This window comes from Ursus maritimus, unplaced genomic scaffold (genome assembly GCF_017311325.1).
Source record: "Ursus maritimus isolate PB19 unplaced genomic scaffold, ASM1731132v1 scaffold_24, whole genome shotgun sequence".
Taxonomy (NCBI): domain Eukaryota; kingdom Metazoa; phylum Chordata; class Mammalia; order Carnivora; family Ursidae; genus Ursus; species Ursus maritimus.
In genome coordinates, this window is record NW_024424897.1 from 39,299,315 (window position 1) to 39,314,396 (window position 15,082).

Consider the following 15,082-nt stretch of genomic DNA (forward strand, 5'->3'; position numbering starts at 1 on the left):
ACAACCTACGGGGAACTGAATGCCCCAACAACCATGTGAGTTTGGAAGGGGATCCTTCCCCACTTGGGCTTCAGATGCCACCACGGCTGCAGGTCACCCCTTGACTGCAGCTGGTGAGGCTAGTCGTCGGACCGTGCCTGATGCCTGGTGCACAGAAGCTAAGCTAATAACCATGTGCTGTTGGAAACCACTGCATTCGTGGTAGTATCATTCCACCGCAACGGATAACCTGCCCCTGTGTTGGGGGGGGTGTCCCTAAAACCACTCCCAGGTCCCGTGATTCACTAGCAGGACCCACAGAACGCAACAAAGTGACTGTAGTCTTGGTTACAATTTATTACGGTGAAAGGATACAGGTTAAAATCAGCAGGAGCAAAAGGCACATGGGACGCAGGCCAAGAGACACCAACTCCCCTTCCCCATGGAGTCACAAGGACAATGTTAATTCTCCTAGTGACACTGTGTGACAATGTACAAGGAGACTGCCAACCAGGGAAGCTCCCAGAGCCTTGGCGCCCAGGGCTTTTCCTGGGGGTCGGTCACATGGGCAGGCCTTAGTCTCCAGCCCCTCCAGAGGTCAAGCGGGTATCTCCTGGCCCAAGGCCCTTAGGGAAACAAAAATACTCTTATCAGGCAGGATGCCGCAAGGGCTTAGGGGCTGCCTCGCAGGAGCCAGTCAAAGGCCCGTGCTCTCTTGGGAATGTGCGGTCTGAACATCAAGCCTGCAGTTAGCGCTTTACCGCACAGCCATTCACTCTGGAGGTGGGACTCTTGTCGAGGCACCACTGGCTTGCAAGCGGAGGGAGAGACCAGGAAACCACCATGTTCTAACACCCAGGGAACCTTTATACATTTACTGGCCTTATAATCAGAGAGTTTCCAGGATTTAAGCCAAAGAGCCAGAAGGCAGGGTGCAGAGGAGAGGAGGCCGAGACCGGGCACTCATACAGAAGCGTCTCCTGATTAGCCACTGAATAGAAGGCAAGTTTCCCCTCCTCCAGGTCCAGCCAGATGCCCACCACCTTAGGTCTGTCAGAGCCGAGGACAGTTTCCTTGACCATGTGCCATGCAGAGAGCCGACTAGCCTTCCACTCGACACAGCAGGAGTCCCTGGTCCTTCCTATGATCTGGGTACGCTTCATCTCCCAGGAAGCCACCCCAACTGCCCAGTGGTTGCAATGCTGAGTGTCCACTTCCCAGTACTGCTTCCCAGAAGAAAAGGCCTGGGAACATAAGACCTGGCAGTTCACAAACCTCTCATGATTCCAGAGATGGGTCTGTGGGCAGTGAGATACAGTCACCACCCGGCAATCCTCGGATACCTCCAGGCTGCAGGAGTGGCTGCGAAGGTCAAAGGTCGGACTGATGGCCCCTGAGGAAAAGAGCAAGGATATGACCCGCTTGCACTAATAGCAAAAGGCGGCTTTGTATCTTCGGGTGTGATAAGAGTTTACTCCTACTGCCATTAAAACTGGTGCATCAGCTGGCAGTTTTCTGCACGCCTCCCTGCTACTGCTCTAATCACAACACCCCTTTTGAATTTTAATTTTTACTTCCACATTAGGCCTCTTGCAGGAAGCTCTCTGAATCCCACTCGGCATAGCCTGGAATTTGGGAGTCTTCAGTCCCATTTGATTTGTAATCAGATCCCCTTGTGAGCCCAGGAACAGACCCAGCAGCAGGGAGGTGGACCCGGCAGGCCAAACCCAAGCGGTCAGCCGCCCACATACTTACACTGAGCGAACCGGGAGGCCCTCTCGGGGGCTGGATGGCCCTGGTCAGGCAGTGGGCATGAAGAGGAATAGGGAGCTTCCTGGAGTTCCACTGAGGATTGCAAAAAATCAGGAAGGGGAAAAAGTGTCATAAAAAAAAAAAGCAAATAGAAGGTATCCGAACATCGTGCTCAGGGCACACGGCTTGTCTGCTTCATCACAGTTCCTCACACGTGTTTTTAGTATCAGACTTGGGTCAGGCAGAACATCCGGGTCAGGCATGTTCAGCCCCAAGTTCTCACCATGGACTTTTTTTTTTTACTGCCTGTTTCTCCCAGAAGCTCGAAGCTCCTTGCTGGTAGAGACCTTGTTCATCTTTATGTTCTAAGCACTAAGCATAGTGCCAGCTACATAGGAAGTTACGTGTTAGGTGCATATCTATCAAATAAATTGCAGTTCCAGGGGATCACAGCGCCCTAACACCTAGAATATCCACGACCACCACCCTTCCCCCTCCATCAGCGCTGTAAACTGTCACTTGCATAAGTAAATTCTGAATGGGCCACTCAAGAAACGAACACAAACGATTAATGGAGACAGGGCAGTAGGAAAATTGACGAGGGTGGGAAAGAGACCTTCACTGCATGATTTTATATTGTTTGGATTTCTGAATTTTAAGTTTAACCCCAAAATCTAAAAATTGATTTTATTAATTAATTTAAAGATTTTGTTTTTGAACTCGCAGCCCTGAGATCAAGAGTCACACACTCCACTGAGCCAGCCAGGAGCCCCTAGATATTGATTTTAAATTTGTGTAAGTAAATAAGATCACTAAGGGACCCAATCTAAATTTAGGGGCGCCCAGGAGCCAAGACAGCACTTATTTCTCAGAGTTTGGAACGGCTAATAAAGTGTGCTCTAACTTGTTTCCTCGAGAAAATTTTCCCAAGGGATTATGTTTCTCCACCTAAATAAAAACTAACTTTTTAAATAGAGCAAGATCGTTTAAACACAAACATAGTTGCAAGAGATGTCTGTGAGGTATAAAAGGCTGGCAGTGGCGAGGGCAGGAGGCAGATCGGAGGGAGCCCAGAGCTCATGTCCAAGGAGCAGGTGTGAATTGTTCTTCAGTGCTGACGAGGGTTACGACAGAGAGCCTCCAAAGTCAGGACCGAGAGGTTCTCTTCTGTGTTGTTACTGTTTACTATTAGCACACTCACCAGAGATAATACTTTAATAGAACACATCAAGGATGATTTACAAAGTTGCATGCTTTGGTAATAAGGACATTTAATAGTTAAACATAAAAAGCACCCTGTTTCTGAATCTCCTCAGGTAGAAAACATAGGCGAGCAGCAAAATCAGGTCTAGGTTCTGGACGTAGAGGTCTTAGAAAATGAGTTTCTATCTTTTAAAGGCCTAGGTGACAGCATACCTCCAGCCATATGCAAAACACATATCCAGCCACAAAAACACCTCCGCCCACTCCTTCCTCATTGACAACCGCGCAGGGGTAACCCAGCTGGGCTCTGGGATCCTATCCCCCCAACACTGAGCCATTTGTCATTGTTTTTGTCATTTCCCCCAACTTCCATTTTTAATCCTCTTTCACCCAATAAAATCAACTCACCCTGTTGTTGTTCTTCATGGGCTTCTTTCCACGTGAAGTTTTCCTGTAATTTTTTCCGGATTTCTTCTAGGTCATGCAGAATGTCTCTTGTTTTTCTCTTGGGTGTGTTGGAAGTCACTGGCTTTGAAGAAGCCAAGGAAAGGTCCACCCCACCAGAAGAAGACTATTGATGGAACATTAAAAAAAAATTAAGTAATTCAAGTCTCCGAAAGTGTGCATCAAATAGTATACTCTAATTCTGCCATCTATAGTTTTCTACTTGCCTCCTCACAGATTTTTAAAAACATAATTAGGCCCTCAAACTACATGCCTTGAAAGCAATTTGGAAGAACACGTAGTGCAGCAAAAATATTAAGGGGTGGTTATTTCCGGGTGGTGGGGTTATAGATGATGTTCCTTTGTTTTCTTTGAACTCCTATGCATTTTCTAGTATTTTGTACAATAAATGTGGATTTCTTAGATAATACCCCAAAAAGCAGTAAAATCTGTAAGCCCATCCTCTAGGGGCTTTACAAAATAAATAATACAGATAGTCACCAAGATCAACTACAGAGGTCAGAGTAGTCTGCCCGGAAGGCTGTCATTCTATCATCTCTCAAGAGCCAGCGTAGACATGTGGCCGGGCATCCAGGCTCTCCCAGCTCTCTGGGGCCCGCCAACACATGCTCCCTGACTTTCTTTAACCCCAGGCCCTGTTATTCCCCAACACAGCCTCACATCTGCTCCCACATTGCCACTTTTGGCCCCTGAGGTTCCTTCCCAACTTTGCATACTTTCCACTCTTCTTACCAACTGTAAAGTAGCAGGCACCAAGGACCGAGTATTTCCCGTGGCTTACTTCTAATTTGTATAACAACCTTCCAAGGTAGGTTGGCTATCCCCCTTTTACAAAAGAAGTTACAGCTCACGGAGGTGAACTCAATCACCACAGTGAATTTTATCGTCCTGCATTGTCCCACCACTCGAGCACTTTTGTAGACCAGAGCTTTTTAAATCCTCGCATCAGACCAATGCAATGGCAAGTGTGAAAGTCAGACTCTCAGGCCTTCCTCCCCCCAACACCTTGCAGCCCCTGAAGACCCCTGAGTATCTGTTGAGCACTTACTATGCCGCAAGCACCTTGCTAGGCCTGGGGATACAAGCATGAACAAAAGAACAAAAGCCATCAAGGTCTCCACCCTAATGAAGCTTAGAGTCCAGGGCAGGGGAAGAGGGAAAACAGACATGAATAAATTATGGCACCCATCATTATCAAGTTGCAACTCGTGGTATCTGCCACAAATGAAACTGTAAGAGCCTCTAATAGGGGGACTTGTTGGAAGAAATTGTGAAGGTTTCACCAGGAAAGTGGTGCTCTTACTTGGGTCTGAAGGATGAGCAGGCATTATCTAGGTGACAGGGTGAAAGAACATTCCAGGGAGTGCACCCTGTGGTGGAAGAAGTATGATACCCTGGAGGGACTGATAGGGGCCAGAATGGCTGCAGCTTAAAGAGGCCGGGGAGTGGCAGAGGAGGGGAGCCGGGTGGAAGGAGACAGGAGAGGCAGACAGGGAAGGAGTCCTGCAGGGCCCCCTTGGTTCTGTGAGGACAGCCAGGATTCGGGTCTTAATCCCACACAAGCAGATGTCACTAGAGATGTTGTAAATCAGATTTGAGTTTGAGTGGGTCACTCTGACAACCACAAGGAGAGCAGACCAGCGGGAATAGAGTAGAGTAATTAATTATTGCAGCAATCCAGGCAAGAAATGATCAGAGGCTCGGGGCCCCTGGGTGGCTTAGTCACTTAAGCATCTGTCTTCGGCTAGGTCATGATCCCAGGGTCCTGGGATGGAGCCCCACGTGGGGCTCCTGCTCAGCGGGGAGCCTGCTTCTCCCTCTGCCTCTCCCCACCCCCCCACCCATGGCTTGTGCTCTCTCTCTCACTCATTCTCTCTCTCAACTAAATAAAACCTTAAAAAAAAAAAAAAAGAAAAGAAATGATCAGAGGCTTGGATCAGAGATGTCTCCAAGGAGTTCAAGAGTAGTAAATAGGTTCTGGGGATGTTTAGGCCAGTGAGGGAGGGGGCGACATGATTCCCAGGTTCCTGGCTTGTGCCCTTAGATGGATCACAGGGCCAGTCACTGAGATGGGGACTCCCAGAGGAGAAACTGTTGGGACATTTTAAGTGGGATGTGCCTTTGAGATACCAAGAGGTAAAGGTGAGAAGGAAGATAGCAGCCCACAGCTCAGAGAGGGGTCCAGGCTGGCGCTATGTTTGCACATAGGGTGGTAATTAAAGCCATGGTGTGGGGAAGACCACTCAGCGGGGAAGAGAGAGGGATGTAGCCCTCAGCCTTGAGGAATTTGGGCATTTCTAAGCTGAGGAGAGGAAAAGAGAGTGAGCCTGCAAGACAGATGGGGAAGGAGCAGCCAGACAGAAAGCGGGGAAGGTCAGAAGACCCCTGTCCCAGATGCTAAGGGAAAAGAAAGCTTCGGGAGTGAAGGTGTGGTCAAAGGCTGCTGAAAGGTCAATGAAGATGGGGCCTAGACTGTCTGCAGAATTTGCATAGAGGTCCCTGGGTAGGTGCAGAGGTAAGGACGGAACCTCGCCCCCTGAAGCTCCCCTACCTCACCTCAAGCATTGCACACTTCCAGTCATCCATGTGTGACGGTAAGAAAATGGTAAAAGATGAAGACTTACTGCACCCTTCAACTCCCAACATATCCCTGCGGCTCCAGCCTGAAGCTGTCCCTAGCCCCGCCCCCGGCACACGCTTTCCCCTCCTGGTGAGCCTACCATGCTCCCGGAGCTCCTTTCATTGTCTGGTCCGGATTCGGGGCGGGGGCTCTGACTCTGAAGACCCCTGACGATGTCTACGAGCTGTTCCACCAGCTCTGCCAGCTCACGCGCAACTTCTGCGACGCTCCTCTGTGCCGCTGCCTTTAAAAGAACAAAGCGGAACACGAAGCTGGACCCAGGACCCAGCTCTAGATAGAGGGAGCTGGAAACACTGCAAAAAAGGAAGCAGGCAACAGAGTGACAAAAATGTCCAGAGGACAAGGAGGCGGATGCCCCAGACCTTTTGCATGTCTACTGATGGTCCAGTGGCCATAACAGGGAACCAGAGCCCATCCACAGGCTGGGGGGCAGGAGGGTGAGAGTGAAGACTAAAGGGAAGCACGGGCTCATTCTGAACAGAGGTCAGAGCGGAGATGCTGAGAGCCTGGCAGGTGGCTGCGGCCGGCAAGGTGAGTGGGGCAGTGGAGGGCATTCAGCTGGAGAGGTTGAAGGCCACTCTCACTAGACTCATCCTGTGTCCTCACCACTCCTTTCAAAGTGGCAGTGACCCTCCCTCTTTCTCCTCTTCAACAATGCAGAGACTCTACTGGTTTACTGTGCAGGGATCTTGGAGACTTTATTATTTTTTTAAATGTTTATTTGAGAGAGAGAGAAAATGAGAGAGAGTGCGAGCAGGGGGAGGGGCAAAGGGGGTGGAGCGAGAGACAGAGAATCTCAAGCAGATTCCCCACTGAGCGTGGAGGTTAATGTGGGGCTCGATCTCACGACCCTGAGATCATGACCTGAGCTGAAATCAAGAGTTGGGTGCTTAGGGATGCTCAGTTGGTTACACATCTGCCTTCGGCTCGGGTCATAATCTCAGGGTCCTGGGATCGAGCCCCACGTCGGGCTCCCTGCTCAGCAGGAACCCTGCTTCTCCCTCTCCCACTCCCCCTGCTTGTGTTCCCTCTCTCACTGTCGCTCTCTGTCAAATAAATGGATAAAATCTTTTAAAAAATAAACAAATAAGAGTTGGACACTTAACTGATGGAGCCACCCACGTGCCCCAGATCTTGGAGACTCTAAAGTAATGCACAGATGCAAGCTCCTTTTGTTGGATTATTGACATCCTGCACATTTATTTTTTATTTTTTTAAAGATTTTATTTTTTTGGGCACCTGGGTGGCTCAGTCGGTTAAGTGTCTGCCTTTGGCTCAGGTCATGATCCCGGGGTCCTGGGATGGAGCCCCGCATCAGGCTCCCTGCTCAACGGGGAGTCTGCTTCTCCTTCTGCCCCTCTCCCCTGTTCGTGCTCTCTCTCTCTCTCAAAAATAAATAAATAAAATATTCTTTTAAAAAAAGATTTTACTTTTTTAGGTAAACTCTACACCCAACGTGGGGCTCAAACCCACAACACTGAGATCAGGAGGCGCATGGCCTTCTGACTGAGCTAGCCAGGTGCCCCGACATCCTGCCCATTTAAAGGGACACTCAAACTAGAGAGCCAAACAACCCCACTTAAAGACCTTGATCTGCTCAGCTGCCTGGCTGGGAGTGGGAGCTCTGCAGCCAACATTCTGGCAACAACCTCCAGACCTGGTGGCACTCATCAGAGACAGGCTGGGCCCAGACTTCAGTGGTGAACATTGCATTACCTCCAAAAGGGGTCCTATACAGAGTCACAGAAATACAACGTGCCTATCATCCAACTGTCAATATACCAGTGTTTATAACTTTGTTTTGCCGTTTTACGTTTTTTAAAGCATGCTGGAACCTCAAAAACTGGAATTGACCCAGGACCCATCGGCATCTTCAAAATAGCATGTGTTTTGGAAGCCACCATCAGGGAGGTGGCCGACCACTGGTAACACCATTTGCTCTTAAATTTCCAGGTCCCCCTCCTAAATTTTCAGGTGGCTAGAACTGAAGAGAGAGGCCCTGATCCTGGCACTGGAGCAAATTAAGAACTTTAAAAAATAAGCGCTTTGTTTTTTCTATTCATAAAAGAAATGCATACGCATTGCAGTGAATTTAGAAAATGCAAAGCATGAGGGGCACCTCGGTGGCTCAGTCGGTTAAGCATTTCAGCTCAGGTCATGATGTCAGGGTCCTGGGATTAAGCCCACGTCAGACTCCCCACTGAGCGGCGGGGGGACCTGCTTGTCCCTCTCCCTCTGCTCCTCCCCCTGCTTGTTCTCTTTCTCGCTCAAATAATAAAATATTTTTTAAAAATGCAAAGCATGAGAAAGAGGGAGTGTTTTAAATCTTCCAATATCCTATCATCCAAAAACAATCATTTTTACTTAACAGCCAATGGGAAGTATATTCAGTCACTATAAGCAACAGTAACAAAGAGTTTTAAGGACCTAAGGGACAATGCTGTTGTTTATAATTAAAAAGAAGAAAACAAATTTTAATTATAATCACACACACACACACAAAAGGAAGCAACCAATATGTCCCACCAAAAAGTGAATGGATAGGGGCGCCTGGGTGGCACAGCGGTTAAGCATCTGCCTTCGGCTCAGGGCGTGATCCCGGCGTTATGGGATCGAGCCCCACATCAGGCTCCTCCGCTATGAGCCTGCTTCTTCCTCTCCCACTCCCCCTGCTTGTGTTGCCTCTCTCGCTGGCTGTCTCTATCCTGTCGAATAAATAAATAAAATCTTAAAAAAAAAAAAAAGTGAATGGATAGAATGTGGTACATCTATGTAATGGGATGTTTTTCAGGAATAAGAAGAAATGAGCTATCAAGCCACAAACCATAATTTTGCTTAGTGAAAGAAGCCAATCTGGGAAGGCCAGAAATTGTATGATTCTAACTATATGACATTCTGGAAAAAGCAAAACTAAAGAGTAAAAAGATCAGCAGCTGCCAGGGGATTTTCGGGGTAGTAAAACTGTATGACACCATAATTGTAGCTACATGATATCAAACATTTGTCAAAACCTATAGATCTGTACAACACAGAGTGAACCCTAGTATCAACTGTGGATTTTAGTTTTTTCTTTTTTTTTAAAAAAAATTTTTATTTATTTATTTGACAGAGAGAGAGATAGCCAGTGAGAGAGGGAACACAAGCAGGGGGAGTGGGAGAGGAAGAAGCAGGCTCCCAGCAGAGCAGGGAGCTGATGCGGGGCTCGATCCCAAGACCCTGGGATCACGCCCTGAGCCGAAGGCAGACACTTAACGACTGAGGCACCCAGGAGCCCCATGGATTTTAGTTTCAATTACCAATAATCATGCCTTGGATAAACCTTGTTGGCTATGATACTGCCACTGCAACTATCAACTATAGATTTTATTTTATTATTTTTTTTAAAGATTTTATTTATTTATTTGACAGAGAGAGACAACAAGAGAGGGAACACCAGCAAGGGGAGTTCAACTATAGATTTTAGTGAATAATGTATTAATATTGATTCATCAATTGCAACAAATGTATCACACTAGTGCAAGATGTTAATAATAGGACAAACTGTGAAGGGCCTCTGGGGACTTGCCATACTATCTGCTCAATTTTCTGTAAACTTAGAACTATCTAAAAAATAAACTCTAATAATTAATTAAAACAAAAAAAAGAGAATATAACCTGGCTATACAATGTAACCTCAACTCTGTTTAAAAACATTACACGGGGGACTCCTGGGTGGCTCAGTCGGTTAAGTGTCTGCCTTCAGCTCAGGTCATGATCCCAGAGTCCTGGGATCAAGCCCCACGTCGGGCACCCTGCTCAGCAAAGAGCCTGCTTTTCCCTCTCCCTCTGCCTGTCAATCAGCCTACCTGTGCTCTCTCTCTATCTCTCTGTCAAATAAATAAATAAAACCTTTTTTTTTTTTTTTTAAAGAACCAATTGTGTCAGAACTCTGGAAAAGACTCAGAGGGAAATTTATTTTATTTTATTTTATTCTATTTTTTAAAATTTTTATTTATTTATTTGACAGGGATAGAGACAGCCAGCGAGAGAGGGAACACAAGCAGGGGGAGTGGGAGAGGAAGAAGCAGGCTCCCAGTGGATCAGGGAACCTGATGTGGGGCTTGATCCCAGGACCCTGGGATCACGCCCTGAGCCGAAGGCAGACGCTTAACGACTGAGCCACCCAGGCACCCCTCAGAGGGAAATTTATAACTGTAAATGTCTACATTAAGAAAGAAGAAAGATCTCGGGATGCTTGTGTGTCTCAGTTGGTTAAGCATCTGCCTTTGGCTCAGGTCATGATCCCAGGGTCCTGTAACTGAGTCCCACATCGGGCTCCTTGCTTAGCAGGGAGCCTGCTTCTCCCTCTGCCTGCCACTCCCCCTGCTTGTGCCCTCTCTCTAACAAATAAATAAATAAATCTTAAAAAAAAAAGAAGAAGAAGAAGAAGAAAGATCTCAAATCAATTACCTCATTTATACCTTGAAGAACTAGGGGAAAAGGGGAAACCAAATCCAAAGCTAACAGAAGGAAGGAAATAATAAAGATTATTGGAGATAAATAAAAAGGAGAATGTAAAAACAATAGAGAGGATCAATGAAACGAAAGCTGGTTCTTCAAAAAAATCAACAAACTGATGAATCTTTAGCTAGACTGATAAAGAAAAAGGGAGAGGATGGGAATGCAAGCTGGTGCAGCCACTCTGGAAAACAGTACAGAGGTTCCTCAAAAAGTTGAAAATGGAGCTACCCTACGACTCAGCAGTTGTACTACTGGGTATTTACCCCACAGATAACAATGTAGTGATCCGAAGGGGCACCTGAACCCCAATGTTTATAGCAGCAATGTCCACAACAGCCAAACTATGGAAAGAGCCCAGATGTCCATCAGCAGACGAATGGGTAAAAAAGATGTGGTGTACATATACAATGCAATATTACACAGCCATCAAAAAAAAATGAAATCTTGCCATTTGCAATGACATGGGTGGAACTAGAGGGTATTATGCTAAGCAAAATAAGTTAATCAGAGAAAGACAATTATCATATGACCTCACTGATACGAGGAATTTAAGGAACAAGGCAGAGGATCATAGGGCAAGAGAGGAAAAAATGAAACAGGACGAAACTGGAGAGGAAGACAAAGCATGAGACTCTTAACCTTAGGAAACAAACTGAGGGTTGCTGGAGTGGAGGGGGGTGGGGAGATGGGGTGGCTGGGTGATGGACACTGGGGAGGGTATGTGTTGTGGTGTGTGCTGGGTGTTGTGTAAGACTGGTGAATCACAGACCTGTACGTCGGAAACAAATAATACATTATACGTTAATTTTTTTAAAAAAAGGAAGCAATGGGGAAAAAAAGAAGAGAGAGGAGACATGAATAACTAAAATCAGGACGAAAGTGGAGACATTACTACTGACCTTACAGAATAAAATTTAGGAGAATGTTATGAACTTTGTAAGCCAACACATTAGATAACTTATATGAAATGGATAAATTTCTAGAAACACAAATTACCTAAACGGACTCAAAAAGAAACAGAAAGTCTCAACAGAGGTGTAACAAGGAGATTGAATCAGTAATCAAAATTCCAACAAAGAAAAGTCCAGGACCAGATGGCTTCAAGGGTGAATTCTACCAAATACTTAAAGAAGAATTAACCAATCCTTCTCAATCTCTTCCAAATCATTGAAGAGGATGGAACACTTTCTAACTGCTCAGTGAGGCCAGCATTACTCTGATGGCAAAGCTAGGTAAAAACATCACAAGACAATTACAGACCGGTACCCGTTAGGAATACTGATATAGAATCTTAACAAAATACTACCAAACCAGATCCAACAGCATATTAAAAGGGTAATACACCATGACCAGGTGGAATTTATCCTAGGAATGCAAGGTGGTTCAACTTAAGAAAAACCACCAATGTGATACACCATATTAATACAATAAAGGAAACACATACACACACAATCATCTCAATTGATGCAGAAAAAGGCATTTGACAAAATCTAACACCTTTCATGACAACACTCAGAAAACCAGGAACAGAAAGGAATTTCCTCAACATAACCAAGAGAATTTATGAAAGACCCACAACTAACATCATTCTCAATGGCGAAACACTGAAAGCTTTCCCCCTAAGATAGGGAACAAAACAAGCATGCCTGATTTCACTGCTGCTACCCCACATTGTACTGGAAATTTTAGCTAGATCAACTAGACAAGAAATAAAAGGCCAAGAAATAAATCCCAATTGCAAAAGAAGTAAGATGATCTCTACCCCCATAGGACATGACCTTATAAATAAAATCCTAAAGAATCCACAAGAAAGCTCCCTAGAGCTAGTAAATGAATTCAGCAAAGTTGAAGGGCACAAGATCAGCACCCAAAAAGAAGTGTGTTTTTATACACCTGCAGTGAAATATCCAAAAAGGAAATTAAGGAAGCGATTCCATTTATAACAACCCCTAAAGGAGTAAAGTGCCTAGGAATAAATTTAACCAAGGAGATGAAAGGACTATATTTTTGGAACCTACAGAACATCACCAAAAGAAAGTTAAAAAGACCTAAAGAGGGGCGCCTGGGTGGCGCAGTCGTTAAGCGTCTGCCTTCGTCTGAGGGCGTGATCCCGGCGTTCCGGGATCGAGTCCCACATCGGGCTCTTCCACTGGGAGCCTGCTTCTTCCTCTCCCACTCCCCCTGCTGTGTTCCCTCTCTCGCTGGCTGTCTCTCTGTCATATAAATAAATAAAAATTAAAAAAAAATTAAAAAAAAAAAAGACCTAAAGAAACGGAAAGACATTTCACGTTTTGGAGAAGAAGACTTAATATTGTATAAGATGTCACACCCAAGGTGACCTATAGATTCAATGCAGTCCCTCTCAAAATTCCAACAGCCTTCTTTGCAGAATGGTAACATCAATCTTCAAATTCACACGGAATGGCAGGGGCCCTGAACCGCCAAAACAATCTTGAAAAAGAACACAGTCAGATGGACTCACATTTTCTGATTTCAAAATTTACTATGAAGCTATAGTAATCAAAACAATGTGGTACTGACATAAGGATAGACCGAAAAACCAATGGAATAGAATTAGCAGTAGAGAAATAAACCCATTCATCTATGGCCAACTGATTTTTTATAAGGGTGCCGAGTCCACTCAATGGAGAAAAACGGTCTTAGACTAACGGTGCTGGGACAGCTAGATTTCCCCATGCAAAGAATAATGTGGGACCCCTGCCTCATGCCGTATAGAAACATTAACTCAAAATGGATCAACCTAAATAGAAGACCTATTACCATAAAAGTTTTAGGAGAAAATATGGGGGTAAATCTTCATGAACTCAGAATTCGGCAATGGATTTAGATATGATGCCAGAAACAAGGGCAATAAGAGAAGAAATAGGTAAATTGGACATCAGCAGAACTTAAAACTTTTGTGCATCAAAGGACACTATCAAGAAAATAAAAAGACAACCCATCAGATGGGGGAATATATTTGCAAGTCATATATCTGATAAGGTTTTAATACCCAGAATTTATAAAGATTTCCTAAAACTCAACAAGAAAGGGCGCCTGGGTGGCTCAGTGGGTTAAGCATCTTCCTTCAGCTCAGGTCATGATCCCAGGGTCCTGGGATGGAGTCCTACAGCAAGCTTCCTACTCAGCAGGGAGCCTGCTTTTCCCTGGGCCTCTCCTCCCACTCATTCTCTCAATCTCTTTCTCTCTCTCAAATAAATAAATCTTAAAAAACTCGAGAAAAAGACAACCCAACTTTTAAAAACAGTCAAAAGACCTGAATAAATATTTCTCCAATGAAGATCTATAAATGAGCAATAAGCACATGAAAAGATAGTCAACATCATCGATCATCAGGGAAATGCAGGTCAAAACCGCAGTGAGAAAGCACTTCACCCCTAACCGGAAAGCTATCCTAAAAACAAAGTGGTGGTTGGGGGGGGGGGATCAAAATAAAATGAAAACCAGCAAATATTGGAAAGGATGTGGAAAAATCAGCAACTCGTACTTTGCTGGTGGAAATGTAAAATGTTGTAGCTGCTCTGGAAAACGGTTTGGCCGTGTTCCTCAATCAGCTGAACGTAGAACTCCCATACCACTCAGCAAGTCCACTCCTAGGTATTTACCCAAAGAACTGAAAAGGACTTTGTTACTTGCACACCAATGTTCACTGCATCGCTACGCACAGTCACCAGAAGGTGGAAACAATCCCAATGTCCATCGGTGTATGAATAAACAAAATGTGGTACATCCCTACAATGGAATATTATTCGGCCACAAAAAGGAATAAAATTCAGGTGCATGCTACAACATGAATGAACCCTTAAAACATTATGGTAAGTTGGGGCGCTTGGGTGGCTCAGTCGTTGGGCGTCTGCCTTCGGCTAGGAGCGTGATCCCGGCGTTATGGGATTGAGCCCCGCATAGGGCTCCTCGCTGGGAGCCTGCTTCTTCCTCTCCCACTCCCCCCTGCTTGTGTTCCCTCTCTTGCTGGCTGTCTCTATCTCTGTCAAATAAATAAATAAAATCTTAAAAAAAAATTATCGTAAGTGGAAGAAACCAGACACAAAGGGACAAAAATAGTATACGATTCCACTTAAATGAAATATCTGGAGTAGGCAAATCATGGAGACAGGAGAACAGACTCGAGGTGACCAGGGTCTGCAGGGAGCTGGAATGACAAGTTACGGCTTAAGGGGTGCAGAGTGTTTGTGGTGATGACCTTTTGCAAACAGAAACTGGTGACAGCTGCACATCACTGAGAATACAACTAATGCCACTAAGCTGTACACACAAACACGGGTGAAATGACTAATTTTATGCTGTATCTTACCCCGATATAAGAACGTTCAAAGACACAGCGGAAAGACTGGAAAGAAGTGGAAACGTGCCAAGGAGTAGCTAGAGCAGCCAGGCTGACTGGATGTCAGCGGACCGGGCTTTTTCCTCCGCTTCTTCATACTTAGGCCAGCTCGTCCCAAGAGCGGGAGCGCTCAGAGCAAGAACAGCCCGGCGACGACAGGCAGCCGGCCGGGGGGGGGG

At 45.6% G+C, this 15,082-nt stretch overlaps 1 protein-coding gene across 1 annotated transcript in view; it reads right to left on the minus strand.

Moving 5' to 3' along the window:
- Nucleotides 1-316: 316 nt before the first annotated feature.
- RNF135 (ring finger protein 135) overlaps nucleotides 317-15,082 on the minus strand; it is a 15,070-nt gene continuing 304 nt past the window's right edge. The window contains exons 1-8 of the mRNA XM_040641016.1: nucleotides 15,061-15,082; nucleotides 14,928-14,959; nucleotides 14,082-14,106; nucleotides 11,681-11,694; nucleotides 6,120-6,259; nucleotides 3,343-3,505; nucleotides 1,735-1,824; nucleotides 317-1,372 (exon numbers count right to left, since the gene is read on the minus strand). The exon at nucleotides 15,061-15,082 is cut by the window's right edge and continues 304 nt beyond it. Of these exons, the coding sequence (XP_040496950.1) occupies nucleotides 846-1,372; nucleotides 1,735-1,824; nucleotides 3,343-3,505; nucleotides 6,120-6,259; nucleotides 11,681-11,694; nucleotides 14,082-14,106; nucleotides 14,928-14,959; nucleotides 15,061-15,082 (1,013 nt within the window). The 3' untranslated portion in view covers nucleotides 317-845. The remainder of the gene's footprint in view (nucleotides 1,373-1,734; nucleotides 1,825-3,342; nucleotides 3,506-6,119; nucleotides 6,260-11,680; nucleotides 11,695-14,081; nucleotides 14,107-14,927; nucleotides 14,960-15,060) is intronic.